Source organism: Hemicordylus capensis, chromosome 10 (assembly GCF_027244095.1).
Source record: "Hemicordylus capensis ecotype Gifberg chromosome 10, rHemCap1.1.pri, whole genome shotgun sequence".
Lineage (NCBI taxonomy): Eukaryota > Metazoa > Chordata > Lepidosauria > Squamata > Cordylidae > Hemicordylus > Hemicordylus capensis.
Genome location: NC_069666.1, coordinates 11,864,823 through 11,891,144, shown reverse-complemented (window position 1 = coordinate 11,891,144; position 26,322 = coordinate 11,864,823). Strand labels below are relative to the sequence as shown.

Genomic DNA, 26,322 nt, shown 5'->3' with positions numbered 1-26,322 from the left:
GTGACTTTTATGAGAATCAGTTTTGTGTGAGTCACTCTGGGAACTGGTGTGTGTGTGTGTGTGCAGAAATGCTTTTAACAAACAAACTTGTGATTTCAACTGTTTTTCAGGTGAGAGGAGGTTCCAGCCCAGAGAGAGAGAGAGAGAGAGAGAGAGAGTTCTTGTGCTATTGCTTAAGAGTCTTAGGAGTTGCAGCTGTTGGCATTCACAGCTCCAAAAAAGGGACTCCAAGGGATGGCTCACATGATCAAGATGATCTCCATTCACATTAGAGCCACGATTCATACCGTGCGGTCCCGATTTCCAGTCATGTTAACCTGGAAATGTTCAGTGATGTCAGGTCAGCATCATGCCAAGCCAACATTCACCCAGGATCATGAATCTTAGATGTGAACGCGGCGGTTAGTCTTGGGTGAATGATGAATTGGTGTGGTGCTGAACATCACCAAACATTTCCAGGTTTATGACTGGAAACTGGGAGCCCCCACACCACACACATGTGGAATTTAATTTTTAACAGAGATTGTTTTGATTGTGTGAACCAGCACTAAGAGCCTAAAGTTGACCAAGTGAGATGGGTAACTTACTGAAATATTATCTGCCACCTTAAAACAATGCAAAGGGTGCACATGAAAGGGATGGAAATGATGTTGGTTGGTTGTTTTTTAAAGACACTTGTATTACAAGAGGGTGAGCCATACCTGATCACTCAGTGTTGGATTCAAGTCCACCTTCATAAAACAAAATCATAGGCATGACTGAAACCACAGTAGTCAGGAGAATGATGAGCCAGACATTTACTTGGCCCAAGGAATTCCAAGCATTTCCTATGAGCACAGGAGAATAAAACATTTTGATAGGAACACCAGGCAGATGACAACAGTTGGCAGGTGTGGGACATGCTAAGTTATCTTTCATTCTTTAGGTTAACCTATGTTTCTACTTCAAAAGTACTTGGGTTTTCCTAGCCATACAGAAATGCTGACAAAACAAAAGACAACATTCTTTGGCAATGTCTAAAAATCGGACATAACGCAAAATACCACACAGATTCTAGAGATATATGTTTGCTGTTGGCAGAGAGGAGCATGTACGACAGGAAAAATGACCTGTGTTTGTTCCCCTATCAGATTGCTTTAAAGTATACCTCAGATTGCTTTAAAACATACATAAGATCATTTCATTTCTGTAGGAACACAGCCAGATTCCCCTTCTCTCTTTCTTTAAAAAAAAAAAAAAAAGTGAACACGCACAAAGGAGGGTATAAATACACCGCAAACGTATATTGGTTTTTATCATCAGTGTAACTTTCATGGCTTCTCCCAAGGAATTCTGGGAGTTCTAGTTTGGTGAGTGTGGTAAGAACCAAACAACCAATCATTTGGGATCCCCACTGAGTCCCCTTCATGTCCCCAGAGTTAGGGAATTCCTATGAAATCAGTATAAGTCTACCCTTTAGATACTAGATATGTTCAGAGAGTACTAGCCTCCCTCCCAACTTGATAGAAGCTTGAACTGTCACAGTTAGGGTGCTACATTCATCAGAGAGAATTCCTAGACACAACTAGCAAAAGTGGGGAGTGTAGGATACAAATTTCTGCAGAACTTCATCTTTCACATAATAACAATAAAGGACAGCTGTGTTTTAAGGCTGGTTGCTCCAGGAGGCTTTACATACAGGGCTTCCATCCCAAATCTCCTTCAGAAGAGAGAGTGTGAATTCACACACCAACCAAACCTACCCCCAAGTCCCTTTGAGATCCTTGGACCCACTCCACACACAAATTGGGCTTCGTCTTGTGAATTCTAGTTTATCATGGTGTATTTCCAGATTTTTCAAATGCTGGTTTTAAGCTACTTTTTCTGAAAACACCAGAACAAAATAGGGAGAGGCACTGAGGTAGAATCATTAGCATGATAAGAGGGGTGCTCTCTTTAGAAATGCAGATATTGCTCTTTAGGATACTCTCCCCCCTCCACTTGGCTAGAAGAAAAACATGGATGCCTGCCATGTGAACTTGCATCAAAACAAAACCCAAGAGCAGAGAGGAGGGGCTGCTTCCCTCAATGCCACGAGTGTGATTCAAAGTGGCTTCGCTCAACGCTTACCCCGCAGCATGAAGCCATGTACGGATAACTCCCTGGCATTCCATGCTCCTTGGATTTCTTCCTCCTGCTCCAAACAAGAGGGGCCTGGACAAGTCTGCATCAGGCAACGAGTGCTCTAGAGATAAGTAGGATCCAACAATGCCACTAGAGAAAAGGGGGCTCACTCTGTCCATAGCTAAACCCAGAAGCTCACTTCCACCCTCACTAACTCTAGAGATGACCCAGAAATGGGGAAGGGGTTACTGAGCCATATATAGACGGCCAACCTAGCTGGTCAGCAGCACTGAGGCCAGAGAAAGGATAGGAATATGGGCTTTTAAACACTGACACCATACAGCTATGATGCCTGGCGAGAAGCACCAGAAAAATGGGTAAAATTCATTAAAGCAATCTTCCTGCTCAAATTTCTGGACATGTCATATCCAGGACGACACTTTTCCTCCATCCCAAACAGGATGGTCAGTTCCTGGACTGTCTAGGCCTTGCTCTATTGTGGTTTCCACACACAATGGAAATAGAGCTGTTTGGACAACTGGTTGGACCACTCAGACTATTTATATTTGCTTTGGGATGTTGTTGGATACACACTTCTAGCCATGCAATGATCAAAGTTTAAGTGGAAATGCAGAACACATAAGCAAAGCCAGCTTGGAAATCATTTAGGAAGCCTTTTCCAAGGTTTAGATAGTGACAGGTATTCCTCTTCTGGAGGTTTGCCCACAAGGCCCAGCTGTTTTCATCGACATAAACTTGTTTATCTCAAGTCTCAAATGGCTGGAGAAGCTCCTCACCCTCCAAACAACAACCTCCTTTTTAATAGATCTCTTTGTTTCCTACTGATTACTTCTGGCTACCAAAACTACTTGGTGAAACAATAGAGCCATCCTCTAACCGGAGCATCGTCCATCTGGGGTGTCGCTATTCCTGGCAGTGACTTCTGCAAGGAGGATTTTTGGGGGTAGGGGTAGGAATGACATCCTTCAATACTATGCCATCTTGACCACACTGTAGGCAGTTTTACTGGAGGCTGGTTTGCAAGGGTCCACAGAGAACTTAACTGCATGCTGGGATTCTCATTCCCAGGAGGTTTTTCACACATGGCTCTATGCCTCGGGGTATCTGAAGAGCGAAACTGCATAGCAGCCAATTCGAGGCTTGAAAAAAAAAATTTTTTTTGACATTTTTTATTTTACAAACATCTTCCCCCGTTTCCCCCCACCTTCCCCAACCCCGAGCCCGACCTTCCCTCCCCTAGCCAGCCTTTGCGTGCTGCGCTGTCTGCGGGGAGGTGGGAAAAGAAAGGAGAGAGAGAAGAAGAAGAAGAAGAAGAAGAAGAGGGGGAGCAGGAGGGGAGGGAGAGCAGGAGAGAAGGAGATGCACACCCTTGCACCAAGAGATGTGGGTAAATCAGAAAGGGTGTTTTGGGTTGTTGTTTTTTGTTTGTGTGTGTTTTAATTATTCTAAGAATAGTTCAGAAAGGTTATCCCATATTTCTGACCATTGGCCCAGTTTATTTACTTTTATGAGGGCCTGTTTTTCATGTGCTGCTAACTCAAGCAAGTCATGCACCCATTTCCTCACTCCTAGGAGGAGTGGGAGATTAATTCGAGGGATGAGATGGACTATTTGCATAGCCATCAGCACCTCCATCAACACCTTCAGAGAGCGCAGAAGCCCCGGGAGTTTTTTCAAAAGCTGCTGGAAATAGAGGATTTTTTAACCCCAAACTCAGGCTCTAAGCAAGAATTTGCAGGCTCCCTTCAGAGAAAAACAAAGCCCTGTTTGTCCTGATAGCTCACAGGGAGGTCGGGTTAAATCCAGCGAATATGTGGACTGGCACACTCCAATCAGGATTGGATTCGGGGGTGGGGGGGCCTGTCTGTAAAACCTCCTGCGGACATGCCAACACCCAAGCCTATAGGTCTTCTCAAAGCAATGAAAGCTTTGAGTTGTTTCTTTTTAAATTGTGGTTATGAACTGCCTTGAGACTATACATTATAGGTAGTATATAAATGTGATAAGCAGACAAATAGAATCACTGTGGGTAGAGCATTGGAGCTGAAACAACTGCCACATTTCTAAAATAATCTCCTCTTTGAAGTTCACCGGCTCGCCTTGGAAAGTCATTCTCTTTCAGCCTAATCTATTTTATATGGACTTGTTGTGAACAGAAAGTGTGATAGGCCAGTATACAAAGTTGTGAGCTCCCTGGAGAAAGGGTGGGATATAAATGAGATAAACAAATCTGTATCCATAGAGGCAGGAGGGTTTCACTTTCACACAATTATTCTCTCAAGCATCATCAGTACTTTGTGTTCTCACTAGAGAATGATACACCATTTTTGTTAAGCAATGGAAATGTTACACAGGCAATTCTGTACTTAGCAAAAGGCTCACCTAGAAAAGGGAAATAGCTGGGAAACAGACCAAAAAGTCCATCGCTATGCATTGCGAATAAGATTGCAAAATACACGGCAACACTACCCCATGATTCATGCCTGTCCAATAATTGGTATCCAAGGCAATCTGAAAAGGAAATGAGATCGATTTAGGACTAGCAGTAAGAGTGTTTTAGATTGCTGAGGTGGTAAGCTTGTGTCTAGGCTGCAACACTTGGGCAGATGGGAGTTCTGCAACAAATGGCAGATGGGAGCTCACATCCCTGGATATCCTTCATGTGACAAATCCTCTCATATAAAAAACTAGATGTCCCGGAGAAGGGTTCTTCGGCTGCTTCCCCTGCCCTGCCCCGACATGCTAGTTCTCTACATGCAGGGAATTGTTTTAGACTGCAGCTGGGGGCTCATGCAGCCTAGGGGGGCTGGTCCTATGGTAGCGAACATGAATTGTCCCCTTGGCTAAACAGGGTCCACCTTGGTTTGCATTTGGATGGGTGACTACACATGAGTGCTGTCTGCTGTAAGACATTCCTCTTAGGGGAGGAGGTTGTAGCTTGGTGGAAGAGCATCTGCAAGCTTACATCCAGAAGGTCTCAGGTTCACTCCTTGGCATCTCCAGGTAGAGGCTTGGAGAGACTCCTGCCTGTAACCTTGGGGAGCCACTTCCAGTGTAGACACTAATTTAGATGGACCAATGGTCTGGCCAAGTATAAGGTAGCTCCCTAGGTTCCTGTTCAGTCATGCAAGCTTCCAGCTGCATTCTAAAATGGTGCACTCAAAAACTCGACCACATTATACCAAGACTTTTGGCTATTTCTAATGATATGCTGTGCAAAAGCTTAAGCAGCAGAATGTAATTTTTTAAAAAAATTGCATTGTTCTAGAATGTTTGCAGAACCAAAAGAGATACACTGCACCCTGCAGAAGATCTTGCAAAACAAGGGATGCATGGGGAGGAGGTTGCTTGCAAGATGTCTTTGCTGTTCCTCCCTTCTTTGAAAATACAAAAGGTCATATTAGAGCACAAGTTCCCAAAAGGGGGTACTAGTACTCCCAGGGTACTCTGAGCATACTCAGAACCCTGAGTACTGAGCAGAGGCGCTCTTAACCCTGGACTTCAGTGCACAGCCCCTGGGGACCCCCAAATCTTCCTCAGTCTGTCCCAAGTGGTATAGTCGCCTGGCAGAGCATGATGAAGCTTAATTTACAGGGAAGGGGGGACCTCCAAAGGCCTTTAGGTCCAGCCTCCAAAATTATCTAGGTGCACCTCTGGTACTGAGTACTCCGAGGGTACTCAGAATCCTCCTGTCTCCCCACACTGCAGCCGTGCTATTTATTCCCCAACTTCTGCTTGAAGACGAAATGTTCTCAGTGATGCGTCTGCTGCAGAAGGGGAGGGAAGAGGGTGAAGACCCTCCTCCTCTGCTCCTGATTGGCTGGCTACATGCTGAACCTCAGTGTACCCCTCCCCTCACCCTGACTGACAGGCTTCAGAAAATTAACACTGAATACGCAGTGGGGAAATGTCTTGACAAGCAAGCCAGAGGCTGCCAGTTCAAATCCCCGCTAGTATTTTCTCCAGACTATGAGAAACTCCTGTATTGGGCAGCAGCGATATAGGAAGATGCATCTCAGACTGCGTGGGAGGAGGCAATGGTAAACCCCTCCTGTACTCTACCAAAGTCAACCACAGGGCTCTGTGGGCGCTAGGAGTCGACACCGACTCGATGGCACAACTTTACCTCTACCTTACTCCCACTGAAATGAGTAAGACAAGTATGCCACTGACTGGAGTAGCCTGTCCCATAACGGTAACATTTAAATTTGTTTGTGCACAGACCAGGGCTGTACACCTTCGACCCTCCTGCAGATGTTGGACTACAACTACAACTCCCATCATATCTTTCAGTCACTGTGGCTGGGGATGATGGGGTTGTAGTCCAAAAAGAGCTGGAGGTCCAAAGTTGTGCATCCATGGCATGCATACATACACACACACACACACACACACTCAATCTCTATGGGGTACTTGAGCTGAACGCTTATAACAGAAGGGATACATTTGTTTTAAAAGATTGGAAATCCCTGTATTACAGAATATTAATTACATATTATAATTTCAGTATTGTAAAATACAGGCTTGTAATTAAAATTAATTTTAAACTGTTTAATTGTTTTATTCTGTAAAACTGTTCTAACATTTTCTAATTTGGATTGTGTACAATCCTAGAGATGTATATATCCAGCCATATATAAATATGTGACTGGCTGACTGATAAATAAATAAAAATATTGCATTCACATTTGAAAGAAAAAATAAAACATAGCCATCTCAATGCCAAACTACAATGGACTACACTGAGAAGAAAAAGATGCTTCAAAAATTAGATGAAGACCAAATACAATCAAAGTCTTCAGTCTTTTTTTTTTTTAACCTGAACACTGACTACTATGATCAAAGAGGTTGCAATAGTGACAGCAAAAGACTGGTAGTCAGCAATATGCTTCCCATCTTTTCCAACAGCATCATAAAATGCACCATAGGGAATGAAGAAAAGAACAAACGAAATGTAGATCCCATGTGCGATGCAGATGAAAAATCTGTGCTTGTTGAACAGGAGGTTTAGTTGCCCAGGTTCATACAGCTTTGGAAAATCAACACCCTTCTGCTCATCCACATCCTGCAATATATAATTTCACGGAAGTGTGAACTCTAGTAGTAACAGGATGTATTTCCAAAGCATGTTGCAGCGACTGAGGTTTTTGGTAATTTGATCTAGAAAAGGATGGACATGTGTACTGATAGGCAAGATAACTGCCCAGTCAGGTTTGCCCTCAGATCCTGTTTTGTCAAAAATGGCCAAACTGTTTCTTTACTCTTTAATCACTACATGCAGCAAAAGGCAAAACTATAGCTCTATTCAGACATTATGTTGTATGAGTGTACAGGCATTTGTACACTCAGACATGTGTTTTGACTGTACCTGTGTTCCTCAGGAGCAGGGCAGTGAGAGCCCTACCCCTTCCTGGCTCCTCATTTTAGTCCTACTCCTGAGGAGGCACCTAAGCCATCCTCCCCATCCTCCTTAGTAAGGCCATCAGGAGGGAAGCCTCTGAGCAGCCAGGTGTGCACTCGACTTTCAGAGTTGCCTGGAGCTCCACTGTGGTGCATTGGTGCCTCTGCTTCTGTGGACTTGGGGGTGATGGAGGGGGCTCTAAGGAAGGGACAAAAACCCTGCCAGGCTGTGCTGAGTCTGCAGCAGCCCAGGGTTCTTTGGCTGCAACCCTGAAGGACCTGGGGGTAGTGCTTGGGATCCAGACTGGGATGAGCTCCTCTGATGAGGTGTCTTTGAAGTGAGTGTCCACTTCATGATGGTGCAATGTGATGACATGGCATCATCAAGAGAGAAAAGCAGAGTGGAGACAATATTTCCAATGCTCTCTTTGGAGTCTCTAGGGATGGATCAGCCAACAATTAGGAACACAATTGATTCCAATGCTTGGATGATGAAATGCGACAGCACTGCCAAAAACAGTGAGTGGGGTGGTTTTGTCAAGCCTTTCACCCTCTCTCCCAGAGCCCCCATTTTCATGAAAAACAGTTCTAATAAGAACTTTCAGCTCAGCTCCTGCAGATTTTTGTGTCAGGCTGAGGTTTCAACCATGAAGGTTAGACATCATCAGACGAAATGAATTTAACATTGCCTCCAAATCCAGATTAAATCTGACTGCTTCGAGTTTAGAATCCTAAGCAGGGATAATGTTAGATGGCTCTCATTAAAGGCAGTCTAGAATATGCGAGATGTGTACCTGGTTGAAAAATCCCATCGCTAGCACTGGCAGAGATGTATATACGATGTTGAAAAGAGTGATGAACCACTGGTCATAAACAGTCTACAAAGGGAACACAACTAAGAAGTTAACATTGTTCTCATTATCAGCCATCACAAGCTCTCCATACAACAGTCCCAGTACTGATCACTCTCCCACACGACAGCTGATATTTCAATTAGAAAAAACAAGCATGCAAGGCCAACCTATGCATTTAACAGTCCAAGAGATGGACTGTAAGCCCAGGCTTACAATCTAATATAAAAGAAAAATGCAATTGGAAGGAAATATTGTTGCAGTTCTCTAGGATTTAAGATGAGGGATGATGATCTCCCAGGTCTACTTGGAGATACCAGGGTGGGACCTGTGACTTTCTGCTTGCAAAACATGCTCTCCTACTGAGCTTTGGCTCCTCCCACAGCCAGGCACAATCAATTAATATATGACTTTTTCCCTGCAAGTGGCAAAGAGACAACAGCAGAAAAGAGACCAATATACATATGGCTTGAGTTCTCCCTGAAATATTCAACTCTAACCTGGGCCAAAGAGAAAGCATGGCTAAAAACCCTTAAAATTCTTCACGATCAGTTTAGACTTGTTCTTAACTCTTCTTAGTGAGTTTATCAACTAGGCTCCCTGTTTACCTAGACAGTCTTCTTAGTGCCTAGGTAAAGAGGGAGCCTTGTTGAAAAACCCATACACACAGATTTATGATAGTGAACATTCCATCCTGCGCAAAAGACCTATTAGGAATCTGTCTTGCAAAAGTCATTTTTTTCTTATATCTTTACATTCCTAAAGTGGTAATGAGATTTATAAGAACACTGTCTTAAGAAACAGCATCATACAAACAGTATAAATAGGAGGTGCCCTGCTCGTCTGTTTCTCATTTCGACAATTAGCAAAAATGCACTGGAGATATGAAGAGAGTGGAACAGCAAGTATTCCTTCTGCAAACCGAGCCAGCCACTACATTAGCCAAAGACTCTGGGGAACAGCACTGGGATTGGGTGGGCTGACTGTTTCACAGATAAACTGAATCTGTGAGGCTATCATAAACTTTTGAAAGTAGACTAGCATTCACATGCCACATTTAAAAGGTTCTTGACCGTGAGTTTTTATATGGCTTGACATTAATGCAATTCATATTACAGATATTGTATTCATGGACAGGGTAATTACTTCCACATTTTATTAAGAAAACTTTTCCTCGGAGCCCTCTTTGACAAAGCCATACGGTCATCAGATTGTCTTGTGTATCAGGCAGAAATACTTGTAATTGGCTTGAACCACTACATTCTGAACCGCTTACTTTCATTCTGAAGACACAGACAAATCTATTGGAACAAGCAATTGATACACGCCTGCCAAGTTCTGAATATGTAGGAGAGAGAGAGATGAAGGGAAATCAACAGTACAACCAATATAACAACCACTAGCGGAGGAAACCAGCCAGTGGCCCATGCTCCTCCAGCTGGCAGCCACCACCACCACCCCGCCATGCCCCCTGCGTCTGATGTCAGATGCAGGGGGCATGGCTTTGCTACCAAACGGGGCTGTGTGCAGCCCCATTTGAGAGCAAATACCAGCCAGCGCTGCATTCGCAGCATGACCGGGAGCAGCTCTTCCTGCCTTTGAAGGCAGGAAGAGCATTCCTGGCCGCACTGTGAATGCAGCGCTGACCATTATTTGCTCCCAAATGGGGCCACGTGGCCCTGTTTGGGAGTGAAGCCACGCCCCCTGCGTCTGACATCAGATGTAGGGGGTGGGGTAGCTGAGGGGCCAGGCATGGCCCCTGATTGGCAGTGGCCCAGGTTCTTTGAACCTGTCTGCTCAATGGTGGCTCCGCCCCGATACCTAGGTAACTTTCCAAAGCTTTTTCCAAGGGAACCTGGGAATTCTAGTTTGGTAAGGTTTGCTGCCTCTCTAGCCCAGGGGTACAAACTCAAATGCCTTGGAGGGCAAACTCAACCATGACTTAGTCTGCAGGGGCCAAGTTTAATTTTAGCACATTAATTACTACACTAAAGTTAATTATTAAAAATATCAATGAAAGTGAGAGGGCAGAGGGTTGGAGTCAGAGGGGAAAGCAAAAGAGGGATGATGTCATAGTAGGCTCTAGCCTACAGCCCAGGGGTGGAGGACATCTGGTCTCAATGGCCAATCGCACTGAGCGGAGCAGGACAGACCAAGAGCCCTTCATAGGTCCTGCTGTTACTACAGGATAGTCTTACCTGTGGGAGACAAAAAAGTCCCCGCAGTCCAGACCTGGCCCCGGACCTTGTACAGGCCTGCTCTAACCACAGACACAGAACTATAGTTCTTGGGAAGAGGAAATGACAAACCCATTCAAGTTTGTGCCCATAAATATGCCCTTTCCGAGCTCTGAGATCTGAACCCTGTCTGTACTCATTGACTCAAAATGAAAGCAGAGTTAAGGAAACCAGGAAATATAAGGCAATTCACATGATTGCTAAGAAAGGAGGACAAGTGTCCTACACAGCTCTGGAGCTGTGTACGCTCCCAATTTTCAATGTGTTAGCAAACAACTAGGTAGGAAAAGCGGGGAGTGGTAATCTGTGAGATAGGATCTGATTAGGGCAGCTTTTTCTGCTATCTTATTAAAATGAGACACCACACTTTCACCATGTGAAATATTATTATTATTATTATTACATTTATATCCCGCTCTTCCTCCAAGGAGCCCAGAGCAGTGTACTATATACTTGAGTTTCTCCTCACAACAACCCTGTGAAGTAGGTTAGGCTGAGAGAGAAGTGACTGGCCCAGAGTCACCCAGCAAGTCTCATGGCTGAATGGGGATTTGAACTCGGGTCTCTCCGGTCCTAGTCCAGCACTCTAACCACTACACCATGCTGGCTCTCATTTTAAAATTATTAGAACAGGTCAACATGTTATAAAAACAATGTAGATTAGTTTCAGTCAAGAATCTAGGCTGCACAGTTCAATGCTTTTATTTCACTATTTACTTAAAATAAGCAAACAATGTCCTACATATATCTTGTCTATCTTATTTTTGTAGCATGTGTACATTGGATTATTTATGAACTTATTTACAATGGATGTTTAGTTTTTGTATTGTTTTCATTGTAATTTGTATTTCTGGTTTTTGAAAAATAAATGAGTTTTTTTTTTAAAAATACACCTGTCCTATGAAAAACATAGGAGGCATGCTTTGTTTTCCGGCTTATAGAACTAAATGCTTACCTGAGCTGAAAGAAAGCAAACCAGAAGTGCACCAGAGTAAAAGCAACGTTTTTGTAGAAGAAATAATACAAGAACTTGCACATTCGGAAATATGACCACCTGCCATGAACAACCAAGAGCCTCTGAAGGTATCTGAACAGCGCAAAAGAGTAGCCGCTGTTCAAAACTGCTTGCCTTCCTTCAGGGCCACTGATGGCAAGGCCTATGTGGGCACCTGCAAGTGGGAAATGAGTATTCATGAGAAGCATGCAACTAAACTAAACTAAACTGACTACCAGCACTTCACATATATGTACCAGCAATGACATGGGCCATTGCAATCAGGTACACCCAGACACCAACCCTGAGGAGAACAAGCCCAGGGCAGAAGTGGCATCCGGCCCAGCTCAGATCCCTGCCCCTGATGACAGTCTGGCCAGAACCAGCAGTGTCCAGTCAGGGAGACAGAGTCAGCTGCCTCCACAGAGAAGTCTTGGAGCTTTGGGGACATGGCATTTCCATGTGGGGCCGCCTGCTCCCTCTATCACCCTGCAAGACCCCAGAAGGAGAGGTATCAATGGACCTGAACCAAGCTCCAGCTCTGAAGCCAGAGTGCTTGTAGGACTGTCCAGGGTCTCCCTCCCAATGGGTCACCTCAGGAGGAACGGGCTTTGGAATATGCTATAGATGGGATGCAAACTGACTCACTGCCTTTGGAGTTGCCAGAGGCAAGCCCTTGAAGCCCATGGTCATCTCACTGAGGCAAGGGACAGGCAGACTTTGCAGCACCAAAGTCTTGATTTGGGAAGCAAAACTTTACTTCCGGGTTCGCAGGACACCTGGAAGGGCCCAGAGGCCCTTTCCCAACCCATTTCCCCCCACACAGGGCTTTTAGCTCGCATTGCTAAAAAATTGTTCATGGAAGGTGTGCGTTCACATATCGGCCAGATTTACCCCAAAGTCCCTCTGAGCTATCAGGCAGCACTTCACACACAATTTGGGCTTTTCGTTGCGGATTAGAGTATAGCCTGATTATATCCAGGGTTTTAAAAAATCCACGTTTTGCATTGGAGTTTTTGGGCAACTTCAAACCCACGATAAAGCCTGCTGTGCGAAAACCGGCCAGGGAGCCTTTCTGTGGGCAGTTTCAGAGTGGTGAGGGCATCTGAAAATTGTTCATACACAAAGTGCGTGAGAGAGAGAGAGAGAGAGAGAGGATAAAACCCATGGGGCGCTGAGCTGTCCACCTGGTGGGAGTAGGTATGATCATAGAGCAGGCAATTTTTCGGAGGGATGCTTCAGCAGATTCTTGCACTGAGCAGGAGGGTGCACTAGAAGATCTCCAAGGTTACTACCAGCTCTGACATTTAACGATTCTATGAGGAATGGTGGAAAAGCTTTCAATAGCTTTCAGCCATTTTAATTGGATTTAAAATCTACTTTAAAGGGGGCTATGAATTAATGGCAGTATGTCAATTTGTTTTGTAATCTAGTTTAACTTGCCCCGCACCTTCAGGGTGCAGCAAGTTATACGTTAAATAAATAGATATTTCCCTGTCTTTCAAATCTTTTCAAGGAGCAGCCACTGCTGTTTACATTAATTGTTTTAATTAAAACATGTTTTTGATGTTTTTCTAACAACAATTCAGAGCAGTTCACAATAAAAGAAATAAAAAGTAACGGGTAACGAGAAAACTGGCAGCAACAAACTCCCTTTAAAGCAGGAAAACTCCTCTATTATGGAATCCACTGGTAACAACTTTGGGGTGGTAACAATGGAATTTTTACCCCCCCCCCAATTATGATTACCAGTACCTATCCATCCATTTATCTAGCAAAAGAACAAACAAACAAAAAACGAAAGGAAAGGAAAGGAAAGAGTGCTTCAAAATTGTAAGAACTTCATACCCAGGATTACTCAAACAGATACTTCCCATGATACCACATTATACTTAATACTGAGGAATGTTCCCCAGTTGCATGAATTAATCCTGTTTAATTTGGATTGCCTGTGTACAATTAGATACTCAAGAGGCTATGTCGTTTTGTATTGTTTGGAGGCTTATAGTCCGCTGACATTCCACAAAATTATTTAGTTCCTGCCAGTGTGTGGTTAAAAGTCCAGGACTTAAATGAACCTCATGCTTGACTCTGTAACAGGGTGGAGCATTTAAACGAGCAGTCATTATTCCAAAAGAAATTCTAATGTAGCTTAAGGATATTATAGAGCTGGTAAGGGTGCAGAAGAGGGCAACCAAAATGATCAGAGACCTAGAGCACCTTCCTTACAAGGCAAGGCTACAACAGCTGGGGCTCTTTAGTTTAGAAAAAAGACGACTGAGGGGAGACATGATAGAGTTCTATAAAATCATGCATGGTGTGGAGAAAGTGGATAGAGAGAAATTTTTCTCCCTCTCGTATAACACTAGAATCGTCGTCCGTTCCGCATCAAATTGCCGAGATTTCGTCAAGTCCATCCAAAAGAGTAATCCAATCCATTCCGTAGTCGTAAAGAGTGAAGATCAACTTTAAATGAGTAAATAATAACTTTCCGAGGAGCAAACTGTTTCTGAGGACTGATCCAAATGGTGGCTATCAAGAAACTGAATAAGAGGACGCCCAACTGTCACTAGAGGGTACTGCAGTCATGTGCACAAGGTGGTTGTGGTGGTTGATACAAACATATACATAAGGTGGTTGATACAAACTGTCATACAACCGACGGTTCACACAACTGGCAGCAAGTCCAGTTCTTGGAGAATGCAAGCTCCTGGCTGGTGTCATCCAAACCAGCAGATCTGATCTACTGCCACATTTGAGAGTATAATGGCGGACAGCCCTTCCTAAGTAAAAAATCCGGCTGAACCTTTTCTCCACCTTCAGTCAAGGGGCTGGAACCGGGGCAAGCCACATGCGGTATGGTGCCTTTGCCCCAGTCCTAAGGTGCCTGGGTAATGGGTACTCCCTTCTTGGTAGAGCATTTAGCCACACTGCCAGGTTGGGCAGAGTGTGCATAGGACCATAAGAAGCTGCCATATACTGAGTCAGACTATTGGTTTATCTAGCTTAGTATTGTCTTCACAGACTGGCAGCGGCTTCTGCAAGGTTGCAGGCAGGAATCTCTCTCAGCCCTATCTTGGAGAAGCCAAAGAGGGAACCTGGAACCTAGATGCTCTTCCCAGAGTGGCTCCATCCCATGAGGGGAATATCTGACAGTGCTCACACATCAAGTCTCCCATTCAAATGCAACCAGGGTGGACCCTGCTTAGCTAAGGGGACAAGTCATGCGTGCTACCACAAGACCAACTCTCCTCCTCCTCCTTTGCTGGCATGCAAGTTTGGGGCTTATCCATCTGCCTTCCAGCTGCCCCTTTTCCCTTTCTCAGACACTTATGCTGCTCATTATTGTTGCTTCTGTCATTTTAATAAAGTCTTGGCCAGGGGCAGGTTGTCTGTGCCCATTCACCCATACATGTCTTGTAGGGCCTCTTCATTGTTCTCAGTGCAAAGAACTAGTTGCTCTCAAGTTCAAAGAAATCATAAGTGACGCCGCAGATTCATGACTCAATCTCTTAGTTCTTGTTTACTTTAATACAGGCACAAGAGGCTCCACATTTAATTGGATGTTATCCCCGTATGTTTTCCCTCCATGGAGCCAATCTGTTAAAGTGGAAAGGTTTAAGCATCGCTGTTCCAACCAGATCCAGAGCCCTCCGTGCCTGTTTTAAAAATTATAAAACTAGGAGATATAATAATGAAACTTCTGCATCACATATGGCTTGGCCCTCAGTTTGTCTGATGATAGCCTTCCCAAGCTGATACAATTCTTCTCAATTGTCTGGCTATCTGAAGGCAAACTTAGAGAGCAAGTGGTTTTTGCCCATGTTTACAATGGACCGATTTGGACAAGATGTCTGCTGGCACACGAGAACAAGATGAGATCATGCCGAGAGTGTGTTCACTGTGACATCGCTCGAGGACATCCCAATGTGCTTCTACAACAATATCTGTTTAAACAGATATTTGGAGCATGCGTAGAGGGGCAATTCAGAATAACAGCTTCCTCATGTGATTCAGGGTCACCCCAAGAATGCATTGGGATGTTCTCCAGTGATGTCGCATGTACACCCAAACCAGCCCACTGATAATTTCCTTACTTCAAGCTCTGCCCGAAACTTGTGCACATTGGATGGTTTAAATATATAAAATATTATTTTTGCTTGGGGCTTTATAATCAGTTTTCCTTTTTGTGTGTGTGCTTCTTGTAGGGGGAGAGCTTCTTTTTTCACATAGTTATTAAAAAAAACCCCAACAAAACAACGCCTAGAGACACAGATCTTTTTACAAAGCAAAAAAGGAGGGAGGAACCCTACCAAAACGAAGATCAAAGTGATTGTAGCAAGTTTACTTTGTGCCTTCACAACAAGCTACATTCAAAGTTCAACCAGAGCTTTTTATGGTCTTACAATTTCAGGAGAGCATTTCTGATTCTTGTTCAAGAGCTGGAAGCTTGCCAACATACAAGAACAGCTATAAAAGTAAGATTTTTCTGTTATGACAAGAACCAGGTTTCTTAATCAAAGCCAAGTGTTTTGGTATCCTTGTAAAAGGCTGATATTTAGAAAAACCACTTGAGGTATCTTAATGACATTAATTTGGTGCAGTAATGACTTTCGGGTCAGTCTGTGCTCTCAAATAGCAGACATCAGGAATATATTCAGCATTATGCCCTGGTGCCTGAACCTTGTTGCTTTTTAAAGTAATTGGCAATGATTTGTGATGTTCTCCTCTCACAAGTACTTAAACAGGACCAGTGGTCAATTTTTAATTAAGGCAGCAGCTATTTAAAGAAGAAGAAGAAGAACCTGCCCCAAGTTACTAATTTGATTTTCATTCCAAAGCCATCCAAAAGTTAAGATGTCATATCTAATCGATCCTTGCAGCTCAGTCAGCCTTTGTTTTTAGCTTTCTTGTGAAACAGTTTTGGAGTTTGGAGAGAAATCTGTCATAGTTAGAACACCAAAGGCACATGATTATTAGCAGTGGGGAGGAAAGAAAAATTCAGAAACAATTCACTCACTAGGCTAGGTCCATTTATTACCAATGCATATGCATATTCACCAGTGACTTCAACATTTTCCCTTGATTTCTGAAGTTTTTCATTATAGGCATGACCTCTAGAAAGATTGTTGCGTAGTCCAAACATATGATCTTTCACTTTCCTAAAAAAGGAAATGCAGCTATGAGACATATGTCTCATATAGAGACGTATGTATAAAGAACAAATAGTTACAAGAGAAAAATTTGCACACATTCAGAGTTTTGCTTGATTATTTATTTATTTATTTATTTGGCCACAGAGGTTCCCACTGTGAAAGAGACAACCCTTTGTTCAGATTTTTAAAAGACTTGTCTTTTCAGCATTGAACTGCAACCAAACCTGGAAGTGGAGCACTAATCAGGGACAACATGTGGGGTATACTGCACCAGCTTTTTCATACCCCAGGAAAATGATTGTGTTGTTCAATACAGTCACTGCATGCATTGTAACTTCCCTCAGATATTATAGAACCACAAGTCTGACAATCTAACATTACATTCTTGAAGTGGAATTTAGAACACCCATACTTCCAGGTTGCAGTCTACTCCCAATGAAGAGTTGCTGTTGAGTCCTACTTCATTTTCTTGGGAGCAGCACAAGGAGAAGGTCAACTGAAATATTACGACGTGGAGCAAAAATCAAAACTTCAAAGTTTTGCTTGTGTTGTGATGTCCAAAAGGAAAACTTGCATATCTCACACAAGGAAAAATGCACAGGCTCTTCAAACACCTGAAGGCTGCATCTCCAGAGATATGCAAGTTCCTTTTTCAGATGTGACAACCTGCAGCAGAAAGTGGAAGTGCTGCAGAACCTCTAGAGCCACCCAGAATTTTACAAATTTTCTTCTATCCAGAGGAGAAAGGCCACTCTGACTACAACCAAGTAAGAGCTTAAACATATTTTTATCTAAGTTCTTTGCATACTTCCTTTTGTGTGTGACCAGCCACTGTAAAAATCTCATCCATGGCATCAGTGAGCATATTGCAGGAGTAACCAATGTTCACAGCTGTTTCTAAAAAATAAATAGTGGCTCAGTTTATGAGATTGTTCTTGAAAGCAGACACTTCTGTCTAGCTTTAGATAAAGATAGCTCTGAAAAATGAAGAAAATTTGGAAGGGGGTTCTGCGGGAAAATGGTGCCCCCACACTGGTTGCTGCATAGTTGCAAAGTGAAATTCCCGCAGTCAGTCTCTGTTCTTTCCTTCTCTGATGATTAACAGAATGAGCATAGCGAGAGAAAGAGGAGCAAAAGTCAGAACAGCAAAACACATCCATCCTACCACACTGATTTTTTTCAGTGAAATCTAAGACAGTAGAGCCTAATGAACCAGCCTTATCTTGTGTCGTCTCATTGGTCCCCTAGTCCGGTATGGTCTAGTTTGACTAGAAGTGGTTTCTTCAGAGTCTTAGACATAGAGGTCTTTCCCATCACCAGCTACATGGTCCTTTTAACTTGAAATTCCAGCGACTGTACCAGGGTCCTTCTATATGAAAAGCAGGTGTTCTACAACTGAACTACAGTCCCTCTCCAAATGGTACCCATGGGTGCCAAAATAACTGGATGAAAGGTTCTCAAGGCTGGGCCTCACATTATATTGGGCTCAAAGATCTCAAACTTAAATACCCTGGAACACAAATACAATGAATATTTTATGCCGCTTTTCAGCAAAGGTTCCCAAAGCGCTTTACACAGATGTAAATAAAATGGCTCCCTGTCCTCAAAGGGCTCACAATCTAAAAAAGAAACGTAACCTAGACTCCAGCTGTCACTGGAGGGATGCTGTGCTGGGGATGGAGGGTATATCTTATTACAAATTTCTATTGGTTTTATATCAGCTTTACAGTCAACAAATCCTATTGTCTGGTGAAGGTACTCATGCAACTGCAATCCCCTAACTTCCCATTGAACAAATACAAGCAGCGATATAGGAAGGTGCTGAAAGGCATCATCTCATACTGTGCGGGAGGAAGCAATGGTAAACCCCTCCTGTATTCTACCAAGAAAACCACATGGCTCTGTGGTTGCCAGGAGTAGACATCGATTCGACAGCACAATCCTTCCTTTTTAAAAAATTACAGATATCCCAGCAGCAGAATAAATCTCCTCTTACCCTTTCCCCTATCACTCCTCCATTCAAGCAGAGCTTTACCAAGTTAATCAGACTGAGCCCCTTTCTTCACAAATGCCTAATTAATATACAAACTGAAATTTTACCTTGCTTGTCTCCAGTTAGGATCCAAATCTTTATATTGGCTAATGATAAGTTAGCAACGGTTTCTGTCACACCTTCTTGCAATTTGTCTTCAATAGCAGTGGCACCTAGTAGCTTTGTAAGGAAGCAAAACAGAAAATGGACTGTCTCATAAATAGATAGACAGATAGATAGACAGATAGATAAGCAAGCAAAAGTTCTGAGCAACATAAAAAGTCAAGTAAAGTGTGCCATCAAGTCGGTGTCAACTCCTGGCAACCACAGAGCCCTGTGATTTTCTTTGGTAGAATACAGGAGGGGTTTACCATGGCCATCTCCTACGCAGTCTGAGATGATGCCTTTCAGCATCTTCCTATATCACTGCTGCCCAATATAGGGGTTTCCAATAGTCTGGGAAACATACCAGCAGCGATTTGAACCAGCAACCTCTAGCTTGCTAGTTGAGTCACTTCCTCACTGCGCCATTAGGAGGCTACACAAAAAGTAGGCCTATGAAAAGTAGGACTTCACTTCGGGGACCACTTCAGAACTTCTAGAGGGTTCCCAATTTGCTTCAGCCCCCATTGTAAGGAGACCTGTTTCACAAGAAACCGTCCGGTGGCTCAAAACAAAGCCTCAGACCTTCCCCACTACCCCTCAAACTTGACTGCAGTCTCAGAAAACACAACACCCCAGGAGTGATTGCACAGTTCGCAAGGATTCCAAGGGGAAAGGGGGGGGGAGTGTCCTTTTAAAAATCAAGCCACAAAAGGTGGCTGCTTGCTCCCTTGCAGCAAGGAGCAAAGACCCAGTTTAGAGGCTCTTCTGCTCACCCCACCACTCCTGGTAAGTAGTTGAGTTGGTGGTGGCCAATACAGACAATATTGAGTTGAGCTAGATATGGATCAATTGTCTGACTCAGTAGGATGCAACAAGTTGCTTTTTGATGGAAAGGCATTGCGGATCTGCTGCCATTTTGTCTTCTTGCACTGCAGCTATAATACACCTTATTGTATAATAAGTGTGTGTGTGTGTGTGTGTGTGAGAGAGAGAGATTGAGAGAGAGAGAGAGAGAAGAGATTGCTGGCAGATGCAGCTACAGGAGGGGGCAATTTGGATCAGGACAGAGGAGAGCAGTTAGCCCTTTCTCCATGCTGTAAACCCACTTGAAATTGTCTCCCAGAATGTATGATTTTATCTGTGGAACATATACAAGGTATAAATAGAAGCTTTGGGGATGGAGACAGATTTCAACCAGAAAAATGGCAAGGATAAGCCCCCCTTCTCCAGCAATGCATGCCCAATCCACACTGGCGGGCTCTGTAGCTGCATTCACCATTAACAAAAACGGTTAACTGAAGATCCAAATATGGCTGTCTCACTATCCCATTTACTTTTCGTCCTGAGTGTATATACACACATACATACATTAATTGCCCTGCAAACTGACATACATACTTTCAGGTCTCTTTCAATCTCTTCATAAGCTGCTGAAGTTAGCTGTTCGTCCCTGCAGTTGAAGGAAGCATTTGCCTTCTTATACAGTTCAAACCACTCCTGAAATTGCTCCTGGTTCACATTTTTGTATGCCAGAGCTAAAGTTCGAAGGCCTTCTCCAGCAAACTCCTATAATGTGAGCATACAAAAAATGCTGACCTATCTTGCAACGTATTGTCAGGACAACAAGATAATGTATGTGAAGTGCCTTGAAGCTATATCAGTCATTATTACTATTAATATCTGAATCACAAGAATCATTCTCTGACTACTGGAATATGCAATTAAAGCTGAATAAAAATGAGAAAGCAAAGTACACCCAAACCCAAGTATATGATTGTCAAAATCAGAATTACTGGTGTGCTAAATGCTCAAAGGCACATACTAGTTGATTTAGACCCTTCATCCAATGTCAGCATCTTCCACTATAGTATGATAAATTCATGTTGATTCACATAGACAGTTGCTTAGGGCAGTTCACACAATCAGTACTTGAGTAGGAGACATATCCTACCCAGGTTCAAGAGAAGTGAATGCTCCAGTTTTGTGATTGTATATAAGTGTAAAACAAGGAAGATGGCAGGAATGATCATTTGCTAAGCCTCAGCTGGGTAAGACAAGCGTGCCCTACTCAGATTCTATCTCCAACTTCAGAACGAGGTAAGAGGAAAAACTCTCCTAACCAGCTGGGGCTGAGCAGTCAGCCAAGCTTCCTGCTTCCCATCTTGTTTTAGACGCAAACACGGTCACAAAATGGGAGCACGCACAGCTCCCAAACATAGGTAGGACACGTCTACTACCCAAGTACCGATCATGTGAACGGCCCTCTTACTGTATCTTTTGAACACTGTATGCTTCTAACAACATTAATTAAGTTGGAATTATCTTATAGACCACAAATAGCATATCATTTTGTTTTGTTATCCAAAATATAGTTCTCCTAATTTATATATAAGCAGTGCACATTTCTTTTAAAACCCAGCAAATTTGGCTTTTACTGTGAAAATGGTAAACACATGATCTTGTTGAGCCTTGTAGAAAGTATTATTGGTTTATAACACTCCACTAACTGGCATTTTCAGCCATAAAAAGAACATTGCATGCTCCTTATTCTAGTAAACAAAATTATTATAGATTAACAAATAAACAGGAATCAAAAGACATCAACATTTAGTGGATTTGAAAAATTCAGTGGAAAAAAGCCACAGAATTGATTTAGCTGACTATGGAAATAAGAGACGTCTGGAATAACTGTGCTATTTTCACATGTAAACATATTTGCTTAACTTTATTATACGTGTTAGAAAATTCAAGGTCTCTAGATTTTTAACTGCAAAGTTCAAATTCTTGCAATTCTAGCCTTCCTTTCATTTAAAAAAATGATAATAAAGAACTTCTGGGAAAGATTAAAAGAAAGTCAAGAAAGCTCCATTAAGGAGACAAAGCAATAGTTATGTTTGTAACCAATATTACTAAACTGTATACCAAATGTCAAAGGCATATTTTGGTTATATAGTTGTGGAATGGTTTGTGTTAAACATGAATACTTACAAAGAACATGAACTCTATTTTTTTTTAAAGGAATTGAGAACTTAATCTGGTTCTCCTTGAAAGTTCACATTAGGTTAGAACTGAACAAAAGGTGCTGAAGGATACCTAAAATGTGATAATTACCTGTGAAATCATTCCTGTTCCAGAAACCATTGGAATCTGGGAATATTCTATACAAATTTATTACTTTATCATATTTTATACAGCCTGATATATACATCTCTAGGCAGTATGCACAATCCAAATTACAATATAAAAACAAAATTAAAACACTTTCACAGAATAAAAACAATTAAAAACAGTTCACAAAGTGAAACAAAATAATTTCACAGGATAAAAACAATTAAACAGTTTAAACTTAATTTTAATTAAAAGATTGAGAGAACAGGTGTGTCCTAAGGATATTTTGCTGAGCATGTAATCAAACTTCTCCTGGACTTTTAAACTGCATAAAATTGCATCTTGGCATAAAATGCCATTTCCTGGCTTTTTGAACTTCAGGAGAGAAATTGCATGGTGGGCTGTTCCCCCACCAAGGAATCATAGGGACATAGGAAGCTGCCTTACAGTGACTCAGACCATTGGTCCATCTAGCTCAAGATTGTCTACACTGACTGGCAGCAGCTCTCCAAGGTTTCAGGCAGGAACAGAGGTGCACCTAGGTAATTTTGGAGCCTGGACCTAGCGGCCTTTGGAGGCCCCACCCCACCCCAAATTAAGTATCATCATGCTCAGCCGGGTGACCACACCACCTGGGACAGATTAAAGAGTATTTGGGGTGGGGGGAGGGACTGTGGAGACCCTGGACTTCAGCCCGGAAGTCCAGGGGTAAGAGCACCTCTAGACAGGAGTCTCACCCAGCCCTACCTGGAGATGCTAGGGACTGAGTCTGGCTGGGACCTTCTGCAGGCAAAGCAGATGCTCTACCGCTGAGCTATGGCCCCATCCTGCAGACAGAAAACAAGCATGTCAGGGAAAAGCAGGGCCTGCTCCAGATTTCAGGGGCCTACCCCCCAGAGGGCTCTCTCCTACTGGGTGGACTTCCACAAGACTCCCCCACCAGGGGCAGCAGCAGAGAAGGCCAGTCCCTGAGTGGCCACCAAACGACCCGGTGGCAAATGCAGACAGACCTCTCCAGATTATCTCAGTGGGTGGTGGGGTTCATGACGAAGAAGATGTTCTCTTAAATACCCAGGGCCCAAGCTGTTTAGGGCTTTATAGGTTATAACCAACACCTTGTATTTTGCCCAAAAGTGTAGCTCCTTCAATACAGGAGTTATATGGTCTCTCCGAGATGACCCAAAGACCAACCTGGCTGCCGCATTCTGGACCAACTGTAGTTTCCGGACTACATACAAGAGCAGCCCCACATAGAGCACATTACAGTAATCCAGTCTGGAGGTTACCAGCAAATGTACCACCCTTTTGCGGTCGTTCATCTCAAGAAACAGATGCAGCTGGTGTATCAGCCGAAGCTGATAGAAGGCACTTCTGCCCACTGCCTCAACCTGGGAGACCAGGAAGAAGGTCCAGAAGCACCCCTAGACTGAACAGGCAGATCAAAATAGTCTCTTGAGTTCTGACCCTGCACAATGAGTACCTCCGTCTTATCTGGATTCAGTCTCAGTTTGTTATCCCTCATCCAGCCCATCACCAACTCCAGGCAGGCATTTAGGGAGGTCATCTCCTGATGATGCTGACATGGAGTAATAGATTTGGGTGTCATCAGCATACTGATAGCACCCTGCACCAAATCTCCTGATGATCTCTCCCAGCGGTTTTATGTAGATGCTAAACAACATTGGAGACAATATGGACCCCTGAGGCACACCATACAAGAGTTCAGATTTTGAAGAACAGTCTCCAATGGACACCATCTGGAACCTACCCGAGAGGTAGGAGCGGAACCACCTCAAATCAATGCCTCCAACTCCCAACCCCTTCAGACGCTCCAGAAAGACACTATGGTTGATAGTATGGGAAGCCGCTGAGAGGTCCAAATGGACCAACAGAGTCACACTTCCTCTGTCAATTCCCAGTTGGAGATCATCCATCAGACCGACCAAGGCAGTCTCCACCCTATAGCCAGCCCAGAAGCCAGTTTGAAATGGGTCATAATCAGTTTCCTCCAAGACTGTCTGGAGCTGGGAGGCCACCACCCTCTCAACCTTCTTCCTTTTACTTCTGGTTCTCAGAAAGACGGCAAATACTATTTCATATGGAAAAACTCTTGGGGAGTCTACTGAGTTTTCCTAGATTGTACTGAGAACTTATACAGACTGTTTAGCAATTTAATGTTTTTTACCACTGATGTTTACATTTGTTTTAGTGTTCTGGTGTTTGATGGAGAATTATATTACATGCTTTTTTATGTTAGATGCCGTTTGTCCCCTATTCCAGCACTGGTCTGGAAGCAAATGGCAATTAGTGCTATAGAGAGAGGAGGATATGAATCCTCTCTTCCCCAAAGAGAAGCATGTTCGGGAGCTAGAGGGGCTATGCAGGTTTATGCTCAAGCAAGGTTGGGACATCTTCTGTGTCCTCTGGGCTTCATAAGACGGTTGAGGAGAGTCCTCCTGAGCTGCTTCTCAGGATCATCCCTTCACTGTGGCTGGGGATGACAGGAATTGTTGTTCAACAGCAGCTGGAATGCCAAAGGTTGCCTACCCCTGCTCTAAGGGATGGAGGGATGCATTATTCTAGGGGTGGGAGTCCTCCCTGTCTCCTTCATGGAGGTTTCTAGGAAGATGGCTGCTGTGCTCATTGCTGCCCATGGTTCAGGAACCTAATCCTTTCTGTCTTTGGAATCTTCAAGCCCTTCTCTGACACTGAGGGTTGGGGTCCCTGGCCATTTCTTGGACCATGGCCATTTCTCCTGCTGCCTGGAAGACTCTTTTGGAGGTGGGATATAAATTTAAACAAACAAGTTAAAACAAAGAGTCAATTTAGGTCAAATCCAATGGATCATAGAGTGGTTCAAGATTTCATGGTCCTAATCCGGCATGACAAAAGCATTATGCTCTTAGAGAAGGCTGTAAATATTGGGGGTGTGGGGTGTATCTCTGTGTGTGTAGTGATTTAGCACCCTGAACCATGAATAAAAACACATTTTATGGATTAATCCAAGGTTAGATTGATATGGTGCAGCTTTATAGTCTTGGGCTACACTTATTTACTACTGTTAATGCACTCTGTCAATGTCAGAAGGCCAGAACACATGAAAACTGCTCAGATTAACCTGGGTGGAGTACATGTTGAACAAGGCCAGCACGAAAGATGCTTCCCCATTGTCAGGATAAACACAGCAGTAGTCAGTTTACATAGAACCGTCACTGCCGGGCTCAGTACCACAGTTTGCACATTATATTCTATTTTTACTTTTTGATCTTTAAACACAAAACCACCATCAATTTGAAAGGAAGGTTTTTCCAGCATGACATGGCCTATTGTAATCACTTAGGATGATCCTTTGGCTAATCATCCCAACTGTTTCTTAGTTGTCAGGAGATAGATAGATAGATAGATAGATAGATAGATAGATAGATAGATAGATAGATAGATAGATAGATAGATAGATTTTATTTATTTAAAAGGGTAGACACCAGTCCTTTGCTACCACCATTTGGATAGCAAAGGAAAACTTCAGATGTATTGCTATGTATTTTATCTTTTAATCTTCAGTGAGTACTAATGCATACAATTATGTTTGCCAGTCTGAAGTATAAGACTTCCCCACATGTGATTCAGCAACCAACAGTGGGCTAGGAAATGTCTGAAGCATCATCATATATACGTACACATTAAGAGAAAAATACTGTAAGCTGCTCTGAGCCCATGGGACAGAGTAGATACAAAATAAAATACTATTTCTATCTCTTCTTTTATCCAACAGATGTTACACAATAATTAATCTTGACTTCAGTATATTGCTGTTGTATCATGTTATACCGGAATAGTACACTAGTACAGTACTTCATACAAAGTGTAAATTAAACAGATGTCTCCAGCATACTTTCCATTACTCCTAGCTCAATAATGCCTGCTTTATTTCCAAGCCTTCTCCTAAATATTCTAAGACTTTTTTTTTTCCATCTACAAATTTACGAGTTCTCTGGCCCACGTACCATGCAAGGGGATGTGGACAGCTTGAGGACTATCCGGGCCCGTGTGCGTGTGTAAGCCCCCAACAATGGGGCTACACTGCAGGGCAGCCCCACTCTGTCCTAACAGCTCCCGTGCATACAGTTATGTGATGCAGCACCTATTAATTCCAGTGGGTATTGCGCCATACAATTCTGTGTGTGGAGCCCTTAAGATGCAGTGCAGCCCCATACAGGGGCGTAACTATTATAGGGTAAGGGGAGAGAGTTGCCTGGGGGCCCACTGATAATGAATACATTGAAGTGGTTAATAGCTTCTGCCTTTTAGGAACAAC

General features: G+C 43.2%; 1 protein-coding gene across 1 annotated transcript in view; it reads right to left on the bottom strand.

The window, feature by feature from the left end:
- ATP8B4 (ATPase phospholipid transporting 8B4 (putative)) overlaps positions 1-26,322 on the bottom strand; it is a 103,732-nt gene that overhangs the window by 5,147 nt on the left and 72,263 nt on the right. The window contains 11 exon segments of the mRNA XM_053272501.1: positions 702-747; positions 749-827; positions 4,507-4,599; positions 4,602-4,635; positions 6,944-7,189; positions 8,319-8,402; positions 16,648-16,768; positions 17,554-17,659; positions 18,863-18,974; positions 20,298-20,465; positions 26,272-26,308. Coding sequence (XP_053128476.1) covers positions 702-747; positions 749-827; positions 4,507-4,599; positions 4,602-4,635; positions 6,944-7,189; positions 8,319-8,402; positions 16,648-16,768; positions 17,554-17,659; positions 18,863-18,974; positions 20,298-20,465; positions 26,272-26,308 — 1,126 coding nt within the window.